Source organism: Anolis sagrei, chromosome 6, assembly GCF_037176765.1.
Source record: "Anolis sagrei isolate rAnoSag1 chromosome 6, rAnoSag1.mat, whole genome shotgun sequence".
Taxonomy (NCBI): domain Eukaryota; kingdom Metazoa; phylum Chordata; class Lepidosauria; order Squamata; family Dactyloidae; genus Anolis; species Anolis sagrei.
In genome coordinates, this window is record NC_090026.1 from 80457070 (window position 1) to 80481382 (window position 24313).

General features: G+C 38.5%; 1 protein-coding gene across 2 annotated transcripts in view; it reads left to right on the top strand.

Moving 5' to 3' along the window:
- ENTPD3 (ectonucleoside triphosphate diphosphohydrolase 3) overlaps positions 1 to 20860 on the top strand; it is a 31091-nt gene extending 10231 nt beyond the window's left edge. For both annotated transcript variants that reach the window (XM_060781846.2, XM_067470217.1), the window contains exons 3-11: positions 1853 to 1980; positions 5595 to 5712; positions 10557 to 10707; positions 12249 to 12408; positions 15648 to 15878; positions 17183 to 17455; positions 17927 to 18037; positions 18867 to 19004; positions 20611 to 20860. In XM_060781846.2, the coding sequence (XP_060637829.2) occupies positions 1853 to 1980; positions 5595 to 5712; positions 10557 to 10707; positions 12249 to 12408; positions 15648 to 15878; positions 17183 to 17455; positions 17927 to 18037; positions 18867 to 19004; positions 20611 to 20841 (1541 nt within the window). In that variant the 3' untranslated portion in view covers positions 20842 to 20860. The remainder of the gene's footprint in view (positions 1 to 1852; positions 1981 to 5594; positions 5713 to 10556; positions 10708 to 12248; positions 12409 to 15647; positions 15879 to 17182; positions 17456 to 17926; positions 18038 to 18866; positions 19005 to 20610) is intronic.
- Positions 20861 to 24313: the final 3453 nt, after the last annotated feature.

Genomic DNA, 24313 nt, shown 5'->3' on the forward strand with positions numbered 1-24313 from the left:
GGTGCGACATTGTCTAAACAGTGTAATTTCTCCAGTAGTGGAGGGCATAGACATGCTGTGATAATGCAGCATATCTCATTAAGAGCCACATTTATTGTTTTAATGTGATAAGATGTATTCCAACTGGGTGTGCATATTCAGCAGCACAGTAGCAAAGCGCAAGGGCAGATGTCTTCACTGTGTCTGGTTGTGATCCCCAGGTTGTGCCAGTCAGCTTTTGTATGCTATTATTTCTAGCACCCACTTTTGCTTGATATTCAAGCAGTGATTCTTGTAAATCAGAGCACGGTCCAGAGAAACTCCCAGGTATTTTGGTGTGCTGCAATGCTCTGGTAGGATTCTTTCCCAGGAAATCCTCAGAGCTCGAGATGCTTGTCTCTTCTTAAGATGTAAAGCACACATCTGTGTTATAGATGGATTAGGAATCATCTGGTTTTTGCTGTAATGGTCAGTAAGAGCCACTAAAGCTTCAGAGATCTTATGTTCAACCATTTCAAAGCTCCCTGCTTGAGTAGTGATGGCACGATCGTCAGCATAGATGAAATTCTCTGTCCCTCCTGGCAGTGGCTGATCATGTGTGTAAATGTTAAACACTGATGGAGCAAGCACGCTCCCCTGAGGCAGGCTCTGGGGCATGTTCATCCTAAGTGAATGAACATGTATCCCTAGCACAAAAACGACCAGTCACTCAAATCTGCATTCTACCACTATTCTCCTAATCAGATCCTCAAATATAAAACCTTGTTACTTTCCTGAAAATGTGTTTAAATTTATTACTTCTAAAATAGTAAGAATAGCCTTAAATAGAGGTAGCTTCCATCTACCTCTGGTTTTTGGATAACTTTTGAGGAGCTGTCCAAGGCGCTGAAATTATAAGTTTTCTATCTCAGTGAAGCAAAGGAGGAAGGTGCATGTTCCAGTCGATTCAGGCCCCTTCTACACTGCTACATAAAATTCAGGTTATCTGCTTTGAACTGGATTATATGGCAGAGTACGCTCATATAATCCAATTCAAAATAGATAATGTGGATTAGCTGCTTTGATCATCTGGATTATATGGCAGTGTAGAAGGAATCTCAGATTCACCAGGAAAGCACACAAAAACAAAACCCTTACTCTAAAATACCCAGGGCTGCAAACCTACCAGTGACCAAAGCCATAGGTATAGAGAGGGAGCAAATCAGATAGCAAATCCTGGAAATTGAAACACTATGTTGAAGGAGAGAATTGTGTGACATATTATTATAGACTTGTTCTGTGCCCCTCAATGATGTTGTACAGGTGCAGCAAAAAACGCTCTCAGCTCCTCCCCCCAAATCAATGTCACTAACATTTGCCCAGAAACCGCACCATCACATTTTGTTGGTGACCTGCCCAGCACCATTGAAGTGCAAGAGCAAATGCTTATTTTAAATGTGCTTTTGTAGTTTGCTGCTGAAATTTGGCATCAGATCAGGAAAAAAGAACCATTAAAAGAAGTGTTCCCCTTTTGTGTTAAAGGCTTTCAGTGCTTGCCACTGAAATATAGCAGCATAGTTTGCAGCCAAATTTCATCTGGGTGTCTGTATTCATTGCTTATAGCAGGTCACTGTGGGACATGTTTGTCCTTCAAAATTGGCAATCTCTCTGTAGCATTTAGATTAGAAGTGAAAAAAGAGTCATCCAAGGGGAAAGACTTTGCAAAGCTACAGCTCCCATGATTCCAGTGTAGATACACTCTTGGCCTTCTTAGTCCCAAGAAAATTGGACCTTGGACTTCATAGATTACTACTCGGAGGGGGCGGGACAAAATTAATAATGCAATTAATGCTTTCAAATGCATAACATAATTTTTCTCCTTTCTTATTTTTAGGTTTCCGAGTCCTGTACAAAATGCCCACCATTGTCACTTTCATCTTTCTTCTATTAAGTATTGCAGTTATTGTTACTATTACTCTTGTCCAGTGGAAACAGAAAGAGGTCATTTCTCCAGGTGTGAAGGTAAGGTGTGTGTATAAAAAAAATCAAAAAAGAAAGGGACCCTTTGCCTTCCAACAACTGTATAAAATTTATTTATTTATTTATTTATTTATGACATTTATATGCTGCCCTTCTCACCCCAAAGGGGACTCAGAGCAGCTTACAAGTAATATACAATACAATAAATAAAATAAATACAATATCTTCTTGGACCCCTCTCTTTACTCTGGTCCCAGAGTAGCAGTTGGTGTTGTGGGGAGGGGCTCCCAACTGCATTTTCAACGGGTATAGCTTGTCACATAAGTTATATGTATTGGAATTCTCTCCTATGCAATTTTAATGGTATAAGAGTCATGAATTCTTTTTTTTTTCAGACCACACACAACATAAGTAACACTAACTGCATACTTTGTGTGAGAGCTCAGCTGCTGATTTAGTGATATATTAATAATAATACTTTCGACCTTGGCTCTCTCTTACTAAAAGTTAATCATCAACATTATTATGCAAAAAACTTGTTTAGATAGATTCCATACAAACATACAAACCTCAGTTCTTCAACTTATGAATTAAAGCAATATTTCCCAATCATGATGGTTTGGTCTGGGCAATGCTGTCTCCCTCTATGTGATTAGGGTAGGGAAGTGAAACTGTGGCTGCATCTTCACTGCCATGTAATTCAGATTATCCAAGCAGATAATATGAGTCTATACTGCCATATCATGCTGTTCAAAGCAGATAAACTGGATTTTATATGCTAGTGTAGATCACACCTGTGTTGGCCACCTGGCTTGGGTGATCTACCTTCAATGCCACCATATATCTCTGTCATAATGTAGCATTTCAGTGTGGAATATGTGCACAACACACACCTCAACATTGAGTTTGACAACCCCAGGCAAAGCCTATGACTCTTGGATTTTGTCTGTATCTATTTTTTATGCATTGCACCAACATGTAGGACAAAGGAGGCAAGAAGAACACACTGGCAGATTATGTAGGCAAGAAGAACACACTGGCAGATTATCATCAAAATCAGCAGCTGTTTTGAAGTAAACCAGTATAACATTGTGGTTTCAATTTCATTGGGTTTGTGGTTCAGTGAGGCACTAGAGCTTTCAAGCAAATATTTCTAATTGTTTCTTCCTAAACTGAAACTCCCAGTATTCCATAGACGGGAACCATGGAAATTAAAGTGAAACTGTGGCGCTATAATTACGTAGCATGATATTTTTAGAAAATCATGACTTTTTAGAGATCATAACCTTTCAGAGAAGAGCCAAAAACCCGTTTAAGTAGAATCTTCTCAAGTGGTATACAACAAAATGTAATTATACAAGGCAGTTGGCTTCAGTTGTTAGACTGAATAATCTGTTGTCTTTGATCTGTTAGGAAACAGAGAATATGCCAGTGCATAAAAATAGCAGTTCTTCAGAAGTGTTTTTCAGTGCTCAAAAATATATCTACTCTCCCATAAAACAACTTGTTTATATTATACACTCAAGAGACAAAATAAAGTAGACTTTGGTAAAAAATAAATAACATTTTGGTTTACTCACAACTTTCATGTGTTCAGCATACATACGTATATAACTTATCAGTTATGTACTACCCTGCCTATCTTTGCGATCGCATCTCCCTCTATGAACCGGTGCAAACTTTAAGATCTTCCGGGGAGGCCCTCCTTTCGCTCCCACCACTATCACAAGCACTGTTGGTGGGGACGAGAGAGAGGGCCTTACTGGTGGTAGCCCCCCACCTCTGGAACACCCTTCCTGGAGAAATAAGACAGGCCCCATCCCTCCCTACTTTTGTAAGAGCTTGAAGACGTGGTGGTTTAAACAGATCTTTGAGAACCACTCTGAGTCCCCTTGGGGAGATAGAGCAGTATATAAATAAAGTTTTGTTTTTATCAGTCAGTTACATATATGTTTGAAATAGTTTCTGTGCTATCCAATAAGAATAGCTCTCTTACAATAAACAGCAGGCAAGTGTTGGGAGGTCTGCGATCTGAGCAGTCCCAAAGTCTAAAGAAATCTGTTCTCTGTGCTTGTCTCAGAGTAGATCACATGGTTTGCAGGAAAACATAGAGCAAGGAAATAAAGCTGCATATCAGAACATACATACAATAAGTAAACAATAGGTTATAGATAAACAAATTATTAGAGGAAGCTTGAAGGTTGCAATTTACAACAGAAACAGTCCTAGCTCTGGATTGCTGTGAGTTTTCCGGGCTGTGTGGCCATGTGCCAGAAGCATTCTCTCCTAATGTTTCTCCCACATCTGTGGCAGGCATCCTCAGAGGTTTGAGGTCTGTTGGAAACTAGGCAAGTGAGGTTTATATATCTGTGGAAAAAGAACTTGTCTGTTTGAGGCAAGTGTGAACTCAACCAGAGATGTCAGCCATAGCAGAGCACCTTGAACTAACTTGGACACATCATATTATTTGAAAACACAGAAATGGTGGACCATGCTAACAACCACCATGTCAGATTACACAGAGAAGCCATTGAAATCCACAAGCATGTTGACAATTTCAACAGAAAGGAGGAAAACATGAAAATATTACTAGACACCTGGCTTTAAAAAAAAGCATAGTAGTGGTTATTATGTCTTTGAATATGTTCATATGTGATTGTTAGTATGTTAGCCTTGAGTCCCCCTTGGGGTAGAGAAAGGCGGGATATAAATAAGGTAAATAAATAAAGACTATAAAAGAATATCGGAAGGTAAGGTTTTAGTTCTCTATATTGCTTACTGGTTGCCACATGATAAAAATCAGAGCTTAAAATAACATAGAGGGAGACAGCATTGCCCAAACCAGACCATAATGGTTGGGAAATATTGCATTTCATTCCCACTGCTTTTTTTGAAAAGTAATCATTTGCTATTATTGGAAACATTTTCATGCTTGTTATGTTACTATTACTGTTATTTCTTTTTTTAAAAACCCACTTAAAATAGATAAGAAAAATTGCATAAAATTGGAAAAGTCCTTTCAAAATGGCTCTAAACATATTTTCGTTGGACCAGCGGTAGTTGGGGGAAATAGTTATGTAAATGGTTGGATTGCTGAGAGAATTATGTGCCCGAAGGTTGAAATCTACCCCCCTGAAAGGGCTTATAGGTCCACTTGAAAGAGATCTCTCTTGACTGTGCATGCTTTCCTCGAGGCAGGGATTTGAACTTTATGGGTGCAATTATCTTATTGCTCCGCTGGTTAGAACATGTTGATGGTATTATCCTTTCTGCCTTTGCTTAATGTCAAAGTGGAAAAGGCAAGTAAGGGAAATCAATTATTAAATATGTTTGGTAGCTGAGATGTGCCATAGATATAACTGACAAAGAACCTACATTAGAACAAGTATTAATTCCTACACTACAGACATAAGGAATCATCACGCACCAAAGACACCAAGATTTCATGGTAGTTACAATGGAATCATATCATCACAGAAGTGTCATATGAATGGATTGCAGATATTTAGTGTTCAAAGAAAAATGAAGTTAAAGTACAAGAAGCTAGGAAGCTTACAAGACCCAAGGCTGTTTTACTAAAAGCTGAGTTTTCTTTTTTCCCTTTTGTGGATAAATTCATTCTTGGGTTTTAACATGTATATAATCTTTTCTCCCAGTATGGGATCGTGCTGGATGCTGGGTCATCGCGAACAACAGTCTACGTGTATGAATGGCCGGCAGAAAAAGAAAATAATACCGGTGTCGTAAGTCAGACCTTCAAGTGCAATGTTAAAGGTGAGGAGGAAATAGGAATTTCGAAATAACAGTGTGACATCAAAACATAGCCAGAACTGAACACTCCTGTGGGTGAGTCAAACAGAACGGGCAGCTTTTGTGCCTGAGCCCTGTCGAGCACATGTCTGGCACATCATAAAAGAGGGTTGCCAGTCCTGATCCAAAGCGATCTCCTCCGCATTTAACAGCTGCAATGCAGGAACAGGTCTGGCGGTTTGAAATGTGTGGGAGGTTCTTCCATTTTGCTATGGCAAAAATCACACCATCTGCGTGTCTGTGGGATTTCATATCATGATAAATTAACAGGCAGGAAGGACACTGGCAAATCAAGATTGTTCAGCATTCTGCTGCCCTGGTATAATAGAAACTGTGGTAGCCATTTCTCTTGGGGGAAAATACACTCAGGTTGGATGTAGGCTTCGCAATGTTTAGAAGAGAGCCATGATCGGGCTTAGCCCCATGTAAGCAGCCCCGAGTCCCTTTGGGGAGATTGCTGTGGGGTACAAAAATAAAGTTGTTGTTGTTGTTTTGGTTGAAATAGAATATGTTTCTTTATTTATTTAGAACAGGCACAGAAAGCTTAATGGTTGCAGTATACAGGTACAGAGCATTATGGTTTCCAAAATAGTTCGAAGCTCAAAACTTCAAGTTCCAGTCAAACCATTGTTGTTGTTGTTGTCGTCATCATCATCATCATCATTATTACCTTTTCATTTATTTCAGTGAATTTTTCAGGCTGTATGGTCATATTTCAGTAGCTTTCTCTCCTCACATTTAACCTACATCTGTGGTCGGGATCTTCAGAGGCCACCTGAAAATGAGAGAATACTACTGGAACATGGCCATACAGCCTGAAAAACTCACAGCAATCCAGTGATTCTGCCCATGAAAACCTTCAACAACACATACTGCTACATTCTTTTCTTGCCTGACTGCCAAGCTTCTCCTGTTTTTCCTTTCACCCTTTCAGGATTCCTGGAATATAGGCCAGAACAAGAGAGGCTTGCTTTCTTGAGATCACCCTTAGGGTTTCAGATCTGAATGGAGACTGAATCCTAGGCCAATATTTTGACCATGTAGTCACTGATTATCTTGGAATAACATTCTCATGAATTCTTTTAATGCAATATCTGTTAAAATATGGGTTGCTTACCTGTAAACATAGTTTCCCTAGTGGTCACCTGCAAATTTACACATATAGGCCTTACATTTCTGTTTATTCTCTACCCCACCCCACCCCCCAGTGATGGTGGTGGTCATGTCCTCTTTCATCAAAGGGAGCTGTAAAGTAAAGTGAGATTTTCATTTGCTGGGTACACACTCATGAGTGTCTCATACATGCAATTACGAGATTCTGTGGAGGCGTTTGATGTTCTTTCCAAGCCCATTGTATGTATTATGGGAAGAGTTATATAGGCATCTGTGTCTACAATTAGAGTCAGGTCAAGAAATTACTGGCTGTTTTGTGACTAATGAAAGGGCATGCATGCTGCAGTCTGCTGAAATCTGAAGCAAGTTCTCACCCTGCTTGGCCTCATGGGAAGCAAGACTTTTTTTTAAGCCAGAGGAACACACATTTGGATATTCCCTGGGTTAAAAAGGGCAGGAGTCTGTTTGTTTTTCATTAAAAGGACTCCATTCGGTGGTGGCTGTGTTAAAGCATATTTTATACTCTTACATCCAAATGTGCTTTCTTAAAATATCTTAGTCCTCCCAAGTCCCTCACACATGTGTTCTGCAATTTGACAGTCTGGACAATTTAACAAGAGGAAAGCCTGTTAGGGGGACTTATCTGATAATATTATGTGATACAGTATAATACTAATAATACGATATTATAAATGTTATATTACATGTAATATCACTAATAATATTACAGTATAACGGCATAGTACAATATAGTAATATATAATACTAATATTGTGCTACGGTAATAATATAACATATTGTATTTACATATTACTTTTAAGCCACTCTGAATCCCCTTCGGGGTGAGAAGGGTGGCATACAAATGTCGTAAATAAATAAATAATCTAGGAAACAAATCACAACTATTTTAAAAATCTATTTTGAGCACTATTGATGACAAAATGAAGGTTGAAACATAGAGGCAAATGTATTTGCTACTCTTTAAAAAGGCAGCCAGCCAGATGTATGAATGGAGAGCAAGATTGAGAAGCTGATTTACCACGTTAATCCCTGAGGCAAGTTTGTAGCAATTGTTTTGATATTGTTGTGATTTTGGGTTCAGTTGGTGATAAAGTAAGGTATGGTTATGTGAGCAAATATATGTACTACTCTTTGAAATGCACTCAGCCAACTAGATTTATCAATCCAGAGCAAGACTTTGGCATTCATCCCCTCTTATATTATACATTATTAAGGTGAGATCACACTTTGGGCAGAAAACAATGTTTCCCTTCCAAGGGATAGTAAATATTACTTGTTCTTGCATTTTTAGGAATGTAAAAGTAACAGCCACCAGAAAATATGGTAGACCTTTGTGTTTTGATGTCATCGGTTCTTTCGGATTATGCTTTGAGTCTGTTCCATCCACCACTACCACCACCATCATCTATTATTTTAATTTGTGTAATTGTTGCTTTGTTTAATGTGTTTATCTTTCTTAAGTTATTTATGGTTTTAATCTGTGCTTTAAATTGTTTACGCTGGATGCTGTCCTATGATCCCATGATAAATGGCAGGAGAAAAGTGTTTCAGTGAAATAAATAAATCATAGTGATTGCTGGGGAATTGCATTGGATTTGGCCAAATTCCTAGTCAAGACTGAGAGTCTCTCTGAGGTGAAGCAGGGTTCCTTCTGAAGAATTCAGACTCCAGTCTGGACCTTCCTGAAACTTTGTGGACATTTTATCATTTTGGAAGACTGATGAAAAGCTGGCAATCCCACCTCTCCACCCCCACCCCCATTCTGACTGACTTTTTCCATATATTAAAAACCCTGGGGTGGCGAGGGAGCATCAAGAAGAGAGAGAAGCTGACTGACAGGCAGATCTGCTTTCTGAACAGAGTTTATCAGGGACTCTGCAATCACAATTCCTTTGGAGATATATAATGGTTGTTAAATATTGTTCTGCGTTCAGTACTAGTTCTTTGCCCTCTGAGTAAAAACGGTGCACTCAGCGGAGTTTTTCATGTGACCTCTGTATTTTCCTTAACTTGCTTCCTCTCAACTGATCTTCATTCTTCCAACCTTTATCCCTATTATTTTCCATTCCAATTCATTAATTAACTCTTTTACATCACTTATTGAAATCTTTCAATGATGAACATTTGCTTCATATGCACATCCCTTTTCTTAATGATCTTTATGCCATACTGCCTTAAAGTATGGGTAAGTCGTTAGAATGTTGAACTGGGATTTTGGGAATCCAGGGACTGGATTTCTGTTCCATAGAGTTGCCAGAAAGAAACTGGAAAGGGCTGTTGTACCATTCATGCTTGTGTTAAAATAGGATTTTCAGCAGGTATTGCTTTTTAGCCTTAAAGGAAGGTCGTGGCTGAGACTCCTCTGACCAAATTTTCCTGAGAGAACCCTATGTTCTGGTGCCGTACGTGGCAGTCAGTTTAAAGACATATAACATTAGCAAGTGGGTTAAACCCCTGTGCCGGCAAGACTGAAGACCGATAGGTCACAGGTTTGAATCCGGGGAGAGGCGGATGAGCTTCCTCTATCAATTCCAGCTCCTCATGTGTGGACATAAGAGAAGCCTCCCACAAGGATGATAAAAGCATCAAATCATCCGGGCGTCCCCTGGGCAATGTCCTTGCAGACAGCCAATTCTCTCACACCAGAAGCGACTTGCAGTTTCTCAAGACGCTCCTGACACACACACACACACACACACAAAGTAAGAAGTTTAAACAGCCCTTTGTTTTGGTGGTGCTTTACATATCTATTGTAATTTTCTGAAGTTTTTATTCAGTCTTTAAAGACTGCCTATTTACAAACCATCTACTGCACAGGGGTTGGCTGCCCCTGTGGATTTAATCCTACTGTCACCAGTAAAGTTTATATATAAGGAATGTAATTTGATTGAATGTGGCAAAATGGGAGAAAAAAATCCCCTTTAGTTGCTATGTCTATTGATTCATCTTGAATACATGAATATCTGTAGAATGTTAATACAGCATTATTTTCATCCAAGATATATTCAAGAGGTAAGAGTGCAAAAAATAGGCCATATTGAAGAAAGGGCTCCTCTAACTTAGAATGTCTAACCTAGAGCATCCTGACCTAGAACATCTTAACTAACACAATAAGTCTAAAATAAGACCTGAGGAAAGGGCTTTTCTAACTTAGAACCTTATAACCTAGAGCCTTATGGTCTAGAATGCCCCAACCTAGAGCCTAATGGCCTAGAACATCACAACTTAGATCATTTAACCTAGAACACAGAAGATTCTTTGTGTGGCAGAGAAAAGAAGAGCTGGGGAAAGGGCTCTTCTAGCTTAGAACATTCTAAACTAGAGCCACCTAGTCTAGAACATACTAACCCAGAGCAGCATGACCTAGAAACTCTTAACACTGAATGTTGCTTAAATCGTCTATGGATGTGTCAATTGTATTGTTAATTTTGTGATTGTTTTAAATTTGATATATTACTGATTTGGTTTTGTGTTTTATGACTGTAAGCCGCTCCGATTCCCTTGTTGGGAGATGGGGAGGGGTATAAATATAGTTTATTATATGAAATGGAGCCATTTTTTAGATTTGCTTTAAAAAATCAAAACACCATTGGTCTAAAACTTTTATTACACGGAGCTTTCAAGTTCTAATATAATAATGGTGAACCAAAAATGCATCTTGTATTTCCTCCTAGGTCCAGGGATATCTAGTTATGGAAGTAACCCTCAAGAAATCGCTACACCCATCAATGACTGTATTAATAAAGTCAAGGAAAAAATTCCTTTTCATTTACATGGAAGCACACCTGTGTACCTGGGAGCCACAGCTGGCATGAGACTTCTGAGGTATGGTGGCAATGCCACGGTCTGTTTTGACATGGATCAGTGAAGTGAACTGTTGCACTTGATTCTTTGTGTATTGTTACAATGGCAGACACAGTCGAGCAGAATAAAAAATCATGATGAAGTGTTTTCTTTCTCTCTTTAATGTATTAATCTATGGATATAATACATGTAAGGTAGCACAAACTTGAAGGGAGATTCTTATTGTGTGTGGGGGTCTTAGGAGAAAAAAAAATCTCATATTAAATTGGTTGTGGTTAATGATGGCTTTTAAGAAAATAGATTCCAGGTCACAGTATTCCCAAGCATTTTGCAATACATATGCCAATTTTCTTGAACGAGTTTAGGGAACTAGAGCCCTTGATGGCTTTATTTTGAACTCTGTTGTCATAAGCGCTTGGCAACCAAAGTAGAGGGGGTATGAGTCTGATTTTAATCGGAGAAAAAATTGTACATGCACATACAAACAAGGATCGACTTGCCATCATAGAGTTGCCAAGTGGGCACTTGTTGGTGACTGTATTTTAATTGATAGCATATAAATATAATTCAGAGCTAACTGATGGCATATAAATATGGTTAAGTAAATTATGACATATCAATATGTTACACTATTATTTATTAAACAGTAGTGTGTATATATAAATATATTCCAAAGCATTTTACTTTGTGTATGCTTTCATTTTTGCCAGATAAGTGTGCATAGGATTGAACAGTTGGTTCAGCTGGATGTGCAGGGCTTGTTCACTCATGCATGTATGTTATTCATTGATTTCATATGAATGACCTAGCACAGATTATGACAGAAAAAAATAGTATACTGTATTTCATAATATAATTCCAAACATCATGGTCCAGTTCATATGGGTAGTCCCAACAAGACCTACTGAATCAATTCAGTATCAATTATGTAAATCCCATTAATTTAACTGTTTTACTCTAGTTGGGATTACTAATAGGATTCAGTCCATTGAGCTGGATCCAAATCTGGTTGTACACGCAGAGTGGGTAAATCAGATTTCAGTGCCTCCTCTTGCTTTCCTGTAGCAACCCCTCCAAATCCACACCAGTGGTCAGAATGAAGTGGTGCTGGGGTAAAAGGGTGGCAATTTCAAAATACGGTAGAAGCACATTTGAAAATGGTGTGATCAGGAGAAGGAGCAAGTGGGGAACTCTGCTTTTGCATGCCCATTTGAGGCACTAAATCAGATCAACCCAATATTTTTCATAGGTAAAAGCCAATGAAAATTATTTTTTCACCACAGCTCTCCAAAATGAGTGGAAATGCTGACTGTAGCATTTGGGGGAGTTACAGATCATTCTGTGAGGTTGGAAAATTTGACTGAATCTTCAAACGTTGAGAAATCAAGATGTGCATGCATGTAAGAACCAAGCTTTGATTATCTTGCCTTTCAAGGCTGCCTTTCCATGTTCGAAGTAGAAAAATCATAAGCTTTTCCTCTGGTTACTGGATATGGCAAATATTGTGGGGGTAATTTTCGCTTATCAGACACTCAGCATTTTGTGTTCTGTGAATTGCTTAGGTTGCAAAATGAATCAGCAGCCAGTGAAGTCCTTGAGAGCATTCAAAACTACTTCACATCCCAGCCCTTTGAATTTAGGGGTGCTCAAATCATAACTGGGCAAGAGGAAGGGGTGTATGGATGGATTACAGCCAACTATTTAAAGGGCAATTTCTTGGAGGTGTGTGGAACAATCTGCATGTTTTGTTATATACTATTGTCTAAAAAATTACTAGTGTTTGAATGGATGTAGCCAGGGTTAATATAAAGTCTGATATTTTATGAAAAGGGAGATGGCATTTTAGTCACGATAGCACTGTCATACATTGTTTACTTTGAAGCAATTCAGTGACTATGGTGATTGATTGTAGAATGTACTGAGGGCAAAATTTCTTAAAGCTATATTTTAAATAACAAATTGTTCTATTTTATTACATTTTAATGGTCTTATAAAATGATGACAATGCTATTGGTATATGTTCTAAAAATACTCCTTTAAGAGGGTTAGTAGTATTCATTGTGACACTGTAGGCAATCTTCACTTAAACATTCCATAAAATACTCCAGAGCATTAATATATCTTTATCCCATTCATAGATTCCATAATTTATATCCCCTGCTTCTTGTCTGTTATTGTTGTTATAACAACAACAACAACAACAACAACAACAACAATTAGGTATTATTTAGACCCCATAATTTCTCAAAGTTTGGGACTCAAAGTGACAAATTAAAAGGATCACAATGTAGTTGAAACACATAAAAAGCTGTAATCCAACTATAAAATAGAATTAAATAATAAACAATATCAAAACATTTTAAAATATACAAGTAACAATGAGAAAAAGCAGATAAAAACATTGTAGTCTGGAAAAGCACAGAAGGCCGTAGCATTTAACCTTTCATGGATTTCCCCCCCTCTCCTGAACAAAGTAGACTTGCTCTGTGCTAAAGTGGAAGCAGAGGTGTCATAGTGTAATGGTGGCAGCTCCTTCAGGCCCTTTCTACGCTACCCTATATCCCTGGATCGTGAGCTCTTGCCTGTCAGCCACGGCTTCCCATGCGGGGACAGGAGAGAAGCCTCCCACAGGATGGTAACACATCCAGGCGTCCCTTGGGCAATGATCTTGCAGGCAGCCAATTCTCATATACCAGAAGACACTTGCAGTATATTCTCAATTTGCCCCTGGCACTATATATATATATATAAAAAACCAAATTATTTGGCAATGGAGAATCAAAGCAAATAACCTGGAATCAGATCCTGGGATATAAGGACAGTGTAGAAGGGGGCTCAATTTCCCAGTTCTGTGACAAAATTCTGCAGTTGAATTTTACTCCAGAGCTGTAACTCTATGCTGAGAGCAATCCTAGTGGTTGATTTCTGCATAGTCATACTATATAGGGATGCATAGGCTAAAACAATTGTCTATAAATTTGTATCACTGTAAATATCCCTTATACACTATTGGGTATATGTGTGAGAGAACAAAGAATGATTAATTTACTTACAAAATTGCATTTCAAAGTCAATGAATGATCTCTCAAAGTAAAGCCTTTGATCCATGTTTTAGCTTTTTGGGGGGGAGATTTTATGTAAGAAATATAAACAATGGGAAAATACAATGGCTTATGCATTCCTGGAACTCCAGTGAAAGCTTATCCCAGACTGTCAAAAGAGACTTTTTTATGTAAGCAGTTTTTAGAGGAACTGAAAACCTGTTGACATATCTGTTAGTTCACCTGTTAAAAATCAGAAAAAAATACTAAAATAAAACTTTTGGGTTTTTTTGGATAAAATTCAAACATATTTACCAAATATACCAGAAAAGTATCCCTTCTAGTTATTATTATATTATAAGTGATACCTGGGACAAAGCAGGCAGATAAATCCAGTGTGCTGGAACAACAAATGAGTTGAACCTCACTTTACAGAAGTGCCAGCCACCTTTGCCACCAATGCGGGATTGTAGGATTTGCAGTCTAGCAATCCGGGCGCCCAAATGGTGGGAACCTGTTATATTAGTAACTTGATAATGATCAAAGTGCAATCAGTCATAAAACAAAAATTGTGTCAGAATTCCACATCTAAGTCAGCTGCTAAACAATAAAAGAGAGAAAAAACAGGGGGACATCTAGTGAATCCTATAAGTTTAAAAGTCTGTTGTGTTTCAATCTACTGATGCACTTAAGGTTTTCTTCAAGAGACTATATACAAATCAAGTGCAGTAAGGGAACAACAAATTAATATATGGTGTTCAATTATATTTTTTACATTGCTTATAGCATGTACCGGTATATGCCTGCTTTCAAATCAAAGATGCAGAAATCTGAGCCAGGAACCTCATAACCAGTTATAAGCAGAATGAAAGCATATGAAATAAAGGATAATACTTGAACAGATGGTAGAAAAATAGTCATAACATTCAAAGGACATATCCTGGGCTTAAATGAGGAGGTTGGCTATCTCCCACTCTAAAAAAAGCTTTCCAACTGGATGAGCCAATATAGTGTCACATGAGGTTGTGGGATATTGTTATTAAAACTATTTATATCACATCTGTGTATCAACATGCACAAAATGGAATAAGTAAAAAAACAAGACAAGCAATAAGATATTTTGTAAGAAAAAAACATTAAAGGCCATTTAGAAAATAAAACTTCAGTTTCAGCCCATTTAAAATAGCAAATTTTATTTAAAAAAATGAAAAACGGGGAAAATACTAATTTTGATTTACTGTACTTTAAAAGGTTTGTATTCACAAGAGACTGTATGGAGAAAATAGTAGTAGTCATCCTTCCCTACTAGGCAGGGACAGATAGATGTGAATATAAAATCCATGGTAATCCTGCTACTTTACTGTTTTAATATATTTGATTTAGTTGTGGAAATTCACATAATCACAGTGGGAAATATATGTGTAATCTGATATTGATTGGTGATACAATTCGATTTCCCTAGAGTACATCTTGTTCATGTGAGGTAAGCTGGCAAATTGTGGTTACAAGATTCAGAACTAAGATCTTGAATTAATTTCAAACTGTGGCTTAAGGTCTTGGCTGGTTCTGAACATGTTAACCAAAGTTTCATAATGTAATAAAAGTATTATATGATGGCACTAAATATATAAATAAACACAGAGTCATGTTTGCCTTGTATATTTCATACACTTGTTGCAGAGGTGGGAATAATGCAGCCTTCAAATGTTTTAGGATTGCAACACTCATCGTCCCAGCCATTATAGCCAATGATGAAAAACGCCAGGGTTGCAGTCCAGCAATAGCTGGAAGGTTGCCTTACTGCCATTCCTGATGATAGTGCCTCAGTACTTTTTCAGTTTTATGTTAATCTTAGTCATTGGTTTTAGCATTTCAGAGAATAGCAGGTGAAATGTGAGATTTCCTTCCTTTATATTCTAGAGAAGCATTTTGAGCGCTTGGGTCCATCCTCACGGAGCAGAGACTACAGGTGCACTAGATCTAGGCGGCGCCTCCACCCAGATATCGTTTATCCCTGAAGAAACTACTGAAACATTCAACAGCACGCTACAAGTGCAGCTTTATGGCTATCCATATAATGTGTATACACACAGTTTCCAGTGTTATGGAAGAGATGAAGCAGAGAAAAAAATGCTGGCATCCATACTACAGGTATGATCCCAGAAATGAACTAACTGGCCACAGACAGGAAATGCTTCACTGATGGAGCAAGTTGGGTTCAATCCCTGTTATTTCTCCTTAAAGGGATTAAATTATAAGTGACAGGAAAGTCCTGTGGTGGAGCACTGGAGAGGTGCTGACAGTCAGAGCAGATAAGATCAGGCTCAATGGATCAATAGTCTGTCCTGGTATAACGCAGCATCCTATATTCTGAAAAAATCTGACTATATAAATAGCCATGTATAAATATGTGAAAGGATGTTATAAGAAAGAGGGAGCAGGTTTGTTTTTTGCTGCCCTGGAAACTAGGGTTGGAGCAATGGGTTCTACTTACAGGAAAGGAGATTCTACCCGAACATTAGGAAGAACTTCCTGACTGTAAGAGTTGTTCAGCAGTGGAATTCTCTGCCTCGGAGTGTAGTGGAAGCTCCTTACTTGGAAGCTTTTAAGCAGAGGTTGGATGGCCATCTGTCAGAGGTACTTTGATTGTGCCTTTCCTGGATGGCAGGAGTTGGACAAGATGGCCCATGTAGTCTCTTCTAACTCTATTATTCTGTGATTGTATGACTACATATTATAAATATGAACAAAATTTACAATATGTTTTGTATATACTGATCCAACAGAGATTTTTATCATGAGACAAATGGAATCTTCTACATGTTTGGCTGGTTTTTAAAAAATACAATTACAGTTCGTGAAAGAAAAGCATTTCTCTCTGAAATGTTATCTCTTCAAAAAGAAAATGATCAAATTAATTTTATTTAAAACCAAAACATTTGTCTGCAATTTATTTCATGATTTAGTGTTTTCCCTTTCCTTCATCTTGTTGATTTAGGAAATGAACAAGGGTTAGAACATCTTCTTTTCTTCTTGAGTTCTTTAGAGCAGTGGTTCTCAACACCTGGCACAGATATTTGGGGCATTTTACAGAAGCCATATGTGACACTTCATAAAGAATCTCTATAGGGCAAGCATTAATTATGCTTAAAGCTTGAGCCTCTACATGTTTGGGGCTACAATTTCCAAAGCCCCAGCCAACTTACCCAGTTGGCAGGGGTTTTGAGAGCTAAAGTCCATCACATCTAGATGACCAAAGACTGAGAGCCACTGAACTAGATGACCGCTGGGATTGTTTTTAACTCTACTGTTCTATTATTCTGATTGAGTTGAACCCTGCCAAGGAAGGAATACAGATAAAGAAGCTCTGATAGATGCCTGTGATTGCTACAGTAATACCAGTCTAAAATCTTTCTCTTAATGAAAACTTTCCTGTTTGCTTGTTAACTTCTCAGAAATCACGTGATAAAGCCAGAATTGAGAACCCATGCTATCCTCAGAATTACAAAACTGTTTTAACCATGAAGCACTTGTATGGAAGCCTCTGCACTGCACATCTGAGACCAGAAAGCTACAATCTAAGCCATTCTATAAATGTCATAGGAACTGGCAATCCAGCTGTCTGCAGAGAGACAGTATCTCTGCTATTTGATTTTACATCTTGCAGAGACAGGGAAGACTGTTCATTTGATGGAATTTACCAGCCAAGGATTAAAGGGAATTTTGTGGTAAGTATTATTTCCTTGTTGCTTATTGTGCTAATTGTTTTGTTTTCCATGATTAGGGGAGCAGGAGCTTTTGTTACTGTGTTTAACAGTATAGTATGACTCTCATATCCATGGACCTTATATTCATGGTTTCACTTATCTGCAAGTTTCATTTATTCACTTAGGATCGCCTGCATAAGTTATACCTTCTCAGTTCCTTCATTGTTTGTCCCATCAAAAGTAACCAGGCTCACCATTATCTGTAATTTTCAAAATCCACACAATGTCCTGGAAACTATTATACTGTATTGTTGCATTGGCTTTTGTGCTCTTCACTATTTACTAAGAAGCCACTCTGAGACCACTGGATGGAAAGACAAGACATACTTTTTTGGTTAAAAATAACAAAGCGAATCTATAGGCCTCATTTTATCTGTCACTGGCATGAATTAACCATTGGAAGCATAACTGTGAAATAACTTTAATTCACAGGCCTTTTCAGGATATTACTACACTGTCAACGCTTTGAATTTAACTGGACAGTTTTCTCTGGCTGATTTCAATTCAAGCATGTGGACATTCTGCTCACAGAGTTGGAACCAGGTCTGTATCAATGTCCTGAGTTAGCAAGAGAAGGTATTGAAAAAAGATCCATTCAAAACAATGTTCTTAGCCACTGTTCATTAACTTTTTTGGAATGTCTTATACACATTTACCCATGAAAAAACAAAAGTATGGAAACAATTACGGATTTTTAGCTGGCATTTTCAAAAATGTAGAATAAATGTTTACTTCAGATAATTAATAAGATATGAAAAGCAAAAAAAAAAATGACTGGAAGTTTCTGGGAGTTGTAGTCAAAAAAGTAACTCTTCCAAGTTCTAGTTGAATCCTAAAGTTATCACTTCATCTGTTGGCACGCTATCTGAATGTCTGCAGATTTCTCTCCATTTAAATTTAAATCTGAGACCATACAGAGTATCTATCTTCAACTTTAATCCAGTCTCCTACATCTGCTTTCTGTAACTTATTGACTGATGAAGAAATCTTGAAACATTGCACAAAATGTTTTGTGCTTTGATTAATGCTTTTGCAAAAGTATTACATTAATATGGACCTTAATGGTAATACGATCAACACAACTTTTGAATTAAAGAAAATGTTCTGTCCTGTTCCAGCAAACCTATTTTCTCTGAAATGTTTGTCTTAACACCTGAAAATAAATGGCACACAGTTGCTTTCAAAAAATTATGTGCCTATTAATTTTCTATGTCTACTATATTTCTTCTTGTTGAGATATATTTGAACCCTCAGACTTAATTTCACTAAACATCTTGTCCTAGAATTTCAAGAAGGGCTTTTATGAAATTAATATGAATGTTGATTTAGTATTGTAGATATTGTTGAATTCTGAATTGTTTTTGTTTTACAGATTCCATTTATGTTACCTAAATTTGATGAAACATATGCAAGATCATACTGCTTTTCGGCAAACTACATCTACCACCTACTTATACATGGGTATAAATTCAATGCAGAGAACTGGCCTCTGATACACTTTCAGAAGGAAGTAAGTCTAATCCCAGTCACTCTGTAAGAGATGTCTTGAAAAATCAAGGGATCCTACCCCTGGGGAAGCCAGAGTTAAATCCACTTCCTTAGAGCTGTAATACATAAACTAGGACAAGGCTGAGTCTACTATGAGCAGAAACTATTCAGCTTGAAACAGTATCAGGTGACTAATTAGGGATTCTTGCAAAACTCTAATTTTAATGGTAAACTGAACAAAGTCCAACATGAAACCATTTGACCCCATATTAATTCCTGAGCAGTTACCTTTTGGAACATGAAGTGATGGAAAGCAGACACTTGAGGTGGCAGATCCAAGATGCCATTTGCTAGTGTCTAGTTCTTTATTAGGATCATTTTTAAAAGGGCCCAAAAGGATGTTATTTTGATTTTCACTGTAATTTAAAAAGTGCTTAAGAGCCTGTTCTGATGTTATTTCCATTACATGGGACACGAGCCGCGTGCAGCCTATCAAGCTGGCCCGCGTTTCAAGGCTACAGTATAGTAATGGTGAGGCTGCAGACCATATTTTCATTCTTTCTGATCTGTGAAGCTAAGGCCACAGCTAAGTCATTAATCAATGACTCCTTCCTACCTAAGCCTTGTTATAAGAAATACAATGCTGGTGTGGAAATGAAACTACTCTGTAGATACATCCCATGTCATCCTATGGCACTTCCATTGATTTTTATGTGGTGCTTTCATGATGCTATTGTGCCAGGAAGGTGACACCAGAGCTTGCTTTGAGGCAGGCACTGAGAAAAAGCTAAACAAGGAAGCAGTGCAGTGCATTAACTGGACTTACGTGTTTTGGGGTGAAATATTCTTTAGAACAGCTGTTTCCAAATAAGCAGCATTTGAAGTCAAAATGAGCACTTGCAACTGTTACTCTGGTCATTATGGCTGACAGAAAATAATAAAGTAATTTTTTCAGGAGAATAAAATCATATTAATGCTTACACACAAAGCCAGTCTTTTCATGGAAATCGGCCTTGGATAGTTCCTTTAATATTCCGACTACAATCCAAAATGGATTTACCACCCAATTAGCATCTCAGCCACAAGTCACCTTCTAGTTCAAAAGTTACAAGAAATCCTTATTTCCCAGTACAAGGAAGAAGAGCATGTATGGCCTGCATATCCTATAAAGGGAGACAAGCGTTTGAAGTTTTGTTTTAGAACTAATTATCATTTGTCCTCCTTATATCTAAACTTGTGTTGCACAGTTTTCCGAATTGTAATATAACAAGGAATTACAAGTTTTCAATAATCTCTCCTTACATGCACAAAAAAAAAGAAGGGAAGGAGTAGAATGTAGGAAACTAAGCCTTGTGCAGGAACTGAAACTCTGTCAGCACAGTCAGTCATAGATCATGAAAGTGCCATCCAGCATCATACATTCCTCCTGTCAGTTGTAAGAGGGTTTTTTTAAAGCAACAAATAGCTATATTTCTGCTAGCACATCCCATTGAACAAATATGAGTTCTGAATTGGTTTTGGCACTCATGCAGTATGTACAGAACCTACTTTATCTTGTTGTCTGAAAAAAACAAAACGTTTCAATAGCTGCTGATTCAGATACATGATTATCTTTTTCTGTGTTCCAGGTTGGTAACAGCAGCATAGCCTGGTCATTAGGCTACATGCTTAGCCTCACAAACATGATTCCTGCAGAGAGCAATAGGATTTGGTTCCCCATGAATCCCTCTCTGTTTGCTGGACTGCTTCTCTTCTTCACAGCAGTGGCATTGCTGTGTCTAATTTTCCTGGTGTATTCATGTGTTGTGTCACGCATGCAAAAGAATTCTTGTCATGTTGAACATGTATTTGCAGAATAAACCAGTCTCATGGGGAAGATCTGAACTTGTACATATTTTTAAAAGCATCATCTCTATTTATAACCCAGAATTTTACTCAAGAAAAGCATTTGTTTAAGAGGTCAAGCATTGTTTAAGAGAAGTAAAGAGTCAAGAAAATAACTGCACGATAAGAAGATATACCAATCTAAATACATGACTCAAGGGTGTGTGTGTGTAAATCATGCTAGGGCTGCCAGCTTGATCCTGCTAGAACTTGCAGTTCAACAATAACAAAGGGTTGCATTATTCTCTCCTCCAGCACCTGATTGGTCTAAATATATTTTATGTCTTCTTACTCATAAGATACTGATAACTTGTTGACTTTGGTTGGTTCTATACAGCAAGTGTGGGCAATTGTGACCCTCCTACTAAACTGCAATCCCTATAACTTGAAATGAGACAAGTAATGTTGAGAGTGGTGGGTCGACAGCATCTGGAAGTCTACAACTTGTTCACCTTTGCTATACAATACCTAAACAAGTAGAGCCATTTCATTATGTAGCATGCATTTGCAGCAAAAAGCACTGTGCAACACATTGAGATAATATCACACATTATTGTCTTTCCCCAGATTAATACATGCTTGATAGACTAAAAGCTCAGACCGCTTCCCAAGGACCTCTTCACATGGGGTTAAAAACCAGTGGCATGCACTGATGTAGCCCAGGGCACCCATTGAGCCTCTTGGCTCCCATCAAATGATGCCAATGTGGCTCTGTGGGTGAAGGAGGTCGAAGCCAGTGCATGCCGCTGCCACTACAGTAACATGAGAGGCTTCCTGTGTTGCCATTGGAATCCGTGGGGAGAAGTTGCACACGCCATGCTTCCCCCCTATGGGATTGCCTCAGCTGGAACCAGGCGATGTGAGGTGTGGGGCACCAGGTTCCTTACACACACTCACACCCCAACAAAGTAGAGTACTCTGGTGGCCATGTGACAAGGTTGTAAAGCTAATAATCCAAAACACCTAAGGCAGGTTGGTTAAACTACTTACAAAATACTTACAGATCCTCTAAGAAAATTCAACAAATGCTATGGTTGGCAAAGGGTAAGAGGGATCCTCTACCCACTGTAGGAGTCTACAGTATACTGTGTAGCTGTGGACAAGTCTACATAGGGACCACCAAACGCTCAAATATGAATCAAACATGAAACGCATTGCAGACTACTTCATCCAGAAAAATCAGCAATAGTAGAACACATGATAAACCAAGCAGGGCACAGAATATTATGTGAAAACGCAAAAATTCTGGACCACTCTGACAACCATTTTGCCAGACTACACTGAGAAGCCCCAGCAAATAGACAATTTAAACATAAAGGAAGAAACCATGAAAATAAACAAAATCTGGCTACTGATATTGAGAAACATCAGAATCCAAACAGTAACTAATGAGCCCCCAGGCAGCAAGCAATCAAGGGCCAGTGAACACCACTCAGACAAAGGATGCAATAAACATTCCAAGGGAACAACAGTTACTTTGTATTGTCGAAGGCTTTCATGGCTGGAATCACTAGTTTCTTGTGGGTTTTTTCAGGCTATAGAGCCATGTTCTAGAGGCATTTCTCCTGACGTTTCGCCTGCATCTATGGCAAGCATCCTCAGAGGTGTGAGGTCTGTTGGAAGTAGGAAAAATGGGTTTATATATCTGTGGAATGGCTGGGGTGGGGCAAGGAGCTCTTCCCTGCTGCACTTAGGTGTGAATGTTTAGCTGATCACCTTCATTAGCATTTGAAGGCCTGCCTGAGTCTGGGAAAATCTGTTGCTGGGAAGTGTTAATCTGTGCCTGGTTTTTTTCCTCTCTGTTGTTTAGCTGTTATAATTTTAGAGTTTTTTAATACTGGTAGCCAGATTTTGTTCATTTTCATGGTCTCTTCCTTTCTGTTGAAATTGTCCACATGCTTGTGGATTTCAATGGCTTCTCTGTGTAGTCTGACATGGTGGTTGCTGGTGTGGTCCAGCATTTCTGGGTTCTCAAATAATATGCTGTGTCCAGGCTGGTTCATCAGGTGCTCTGCTATGGCTGACTTCTCTGGTTGAAGTAGTCTGCAGTGCCTTTCATGTTCCTTGATGCGTGTCTGGGCGCTGCGTTTGGTGGTCCCTATGTAGACTTGTCCACAGCTGCATGGTATACGGTAGACTCCTGCAGAGGTGAGAGGATCCCTCTTGTCCTTTGCTGAACGTAGCATTTGTTGGATTTTCTTGGTGGGTTTGTAGATTGTTTGTATGTTGTGTTTCTTCATCAGCTTCCCTATGCGATCAGTGGTTCCCTTGATGTATGGCAGGAACACTTTTCCTCTGGGTGGATCTTCGTCTTGACTCTCGTGGCTTGTTCTTGGTCTTGCAGCTCTTCTGATGTCTGAGGTGGAGTATCCATTGGCCTGGAGAGCCCAGTTGAGGTGGTTCAGTTCATCTTGGAGGAGGTGGGGTTCGCAGATTCTTTTTGCACGGTCTGCCAAGGCTTTAATGGTGCTTCTTTTTTGACTTGGGTGATGGTTGGAGTTTTTATGTAGATATCTATCTGTGTGTGTGGGTTTTCTGTAGACGGTTACTTTGTTCTACTTTCAGGCAGATGCCCTCACAATTGACTATACAATCTTCTCAGTTACTCACGTTAATGGATGGATGCCACTCAAATGCTGGCAAATCAGGCTTTCTATTTGCATCCTTCACACTAGGTTAATAGACATTTGTTCTTTCTCCCACCCTGGACATTATTCCATAGGTATATACACTTCACTTGCTTTACCATCATCAGATCCTCTGAAGATGCCAGCCACGGATGCAAGCAAAACGTCAGGAGAAAATGTTGCTAGAACATGGCCATACAGCCCAGAAACCACTATAACTATAACATTACACTTCAATGATTCCAGCTATGAAAACTTTTGGTAATACAGATTGGTTGACCTTCAGTGCCCTATAACTTTTGTATTGAACTTATCTTGTTTGTAGCTTGGGGACTGCCTGCACTCTGAAGGACAGCTGTGAAGATCCTGAAGTGTCAAAATATGTCATTGAATACCAAATTTAGGATGGTCTATTTCTGTGGTTTTCAACCTTCCTAATGGCGTGACCCCTTAATGCAGTTCCTCATGTTGTGATGACCTCCAACCATAAAATTATTTTCATTGCTGCTTTATAACAATAATTTTGCTACTGTTATGAATTGTAAATATGCAAGGTGCATTTTCATTCACTGGACTAAATTTGGCACAAATACCCAATATGCTCAAATTTGAATACTGGTGGGTGTGTGTGTGTTCATTTTGTCATTTGGGAGTTGCTGTTGTTGGAATTTATAGTTCACCTACAATCAAAGACTGAACTCTACCAATTATGGAATTGAACCAAACTTGGCATATAGAACTCCCATGACCAACACAAAATACTGGAAGGGTTTGGTGGGTATTGACCTTGAGTTTTGGAGTTGTAGCTCACCTACATCCA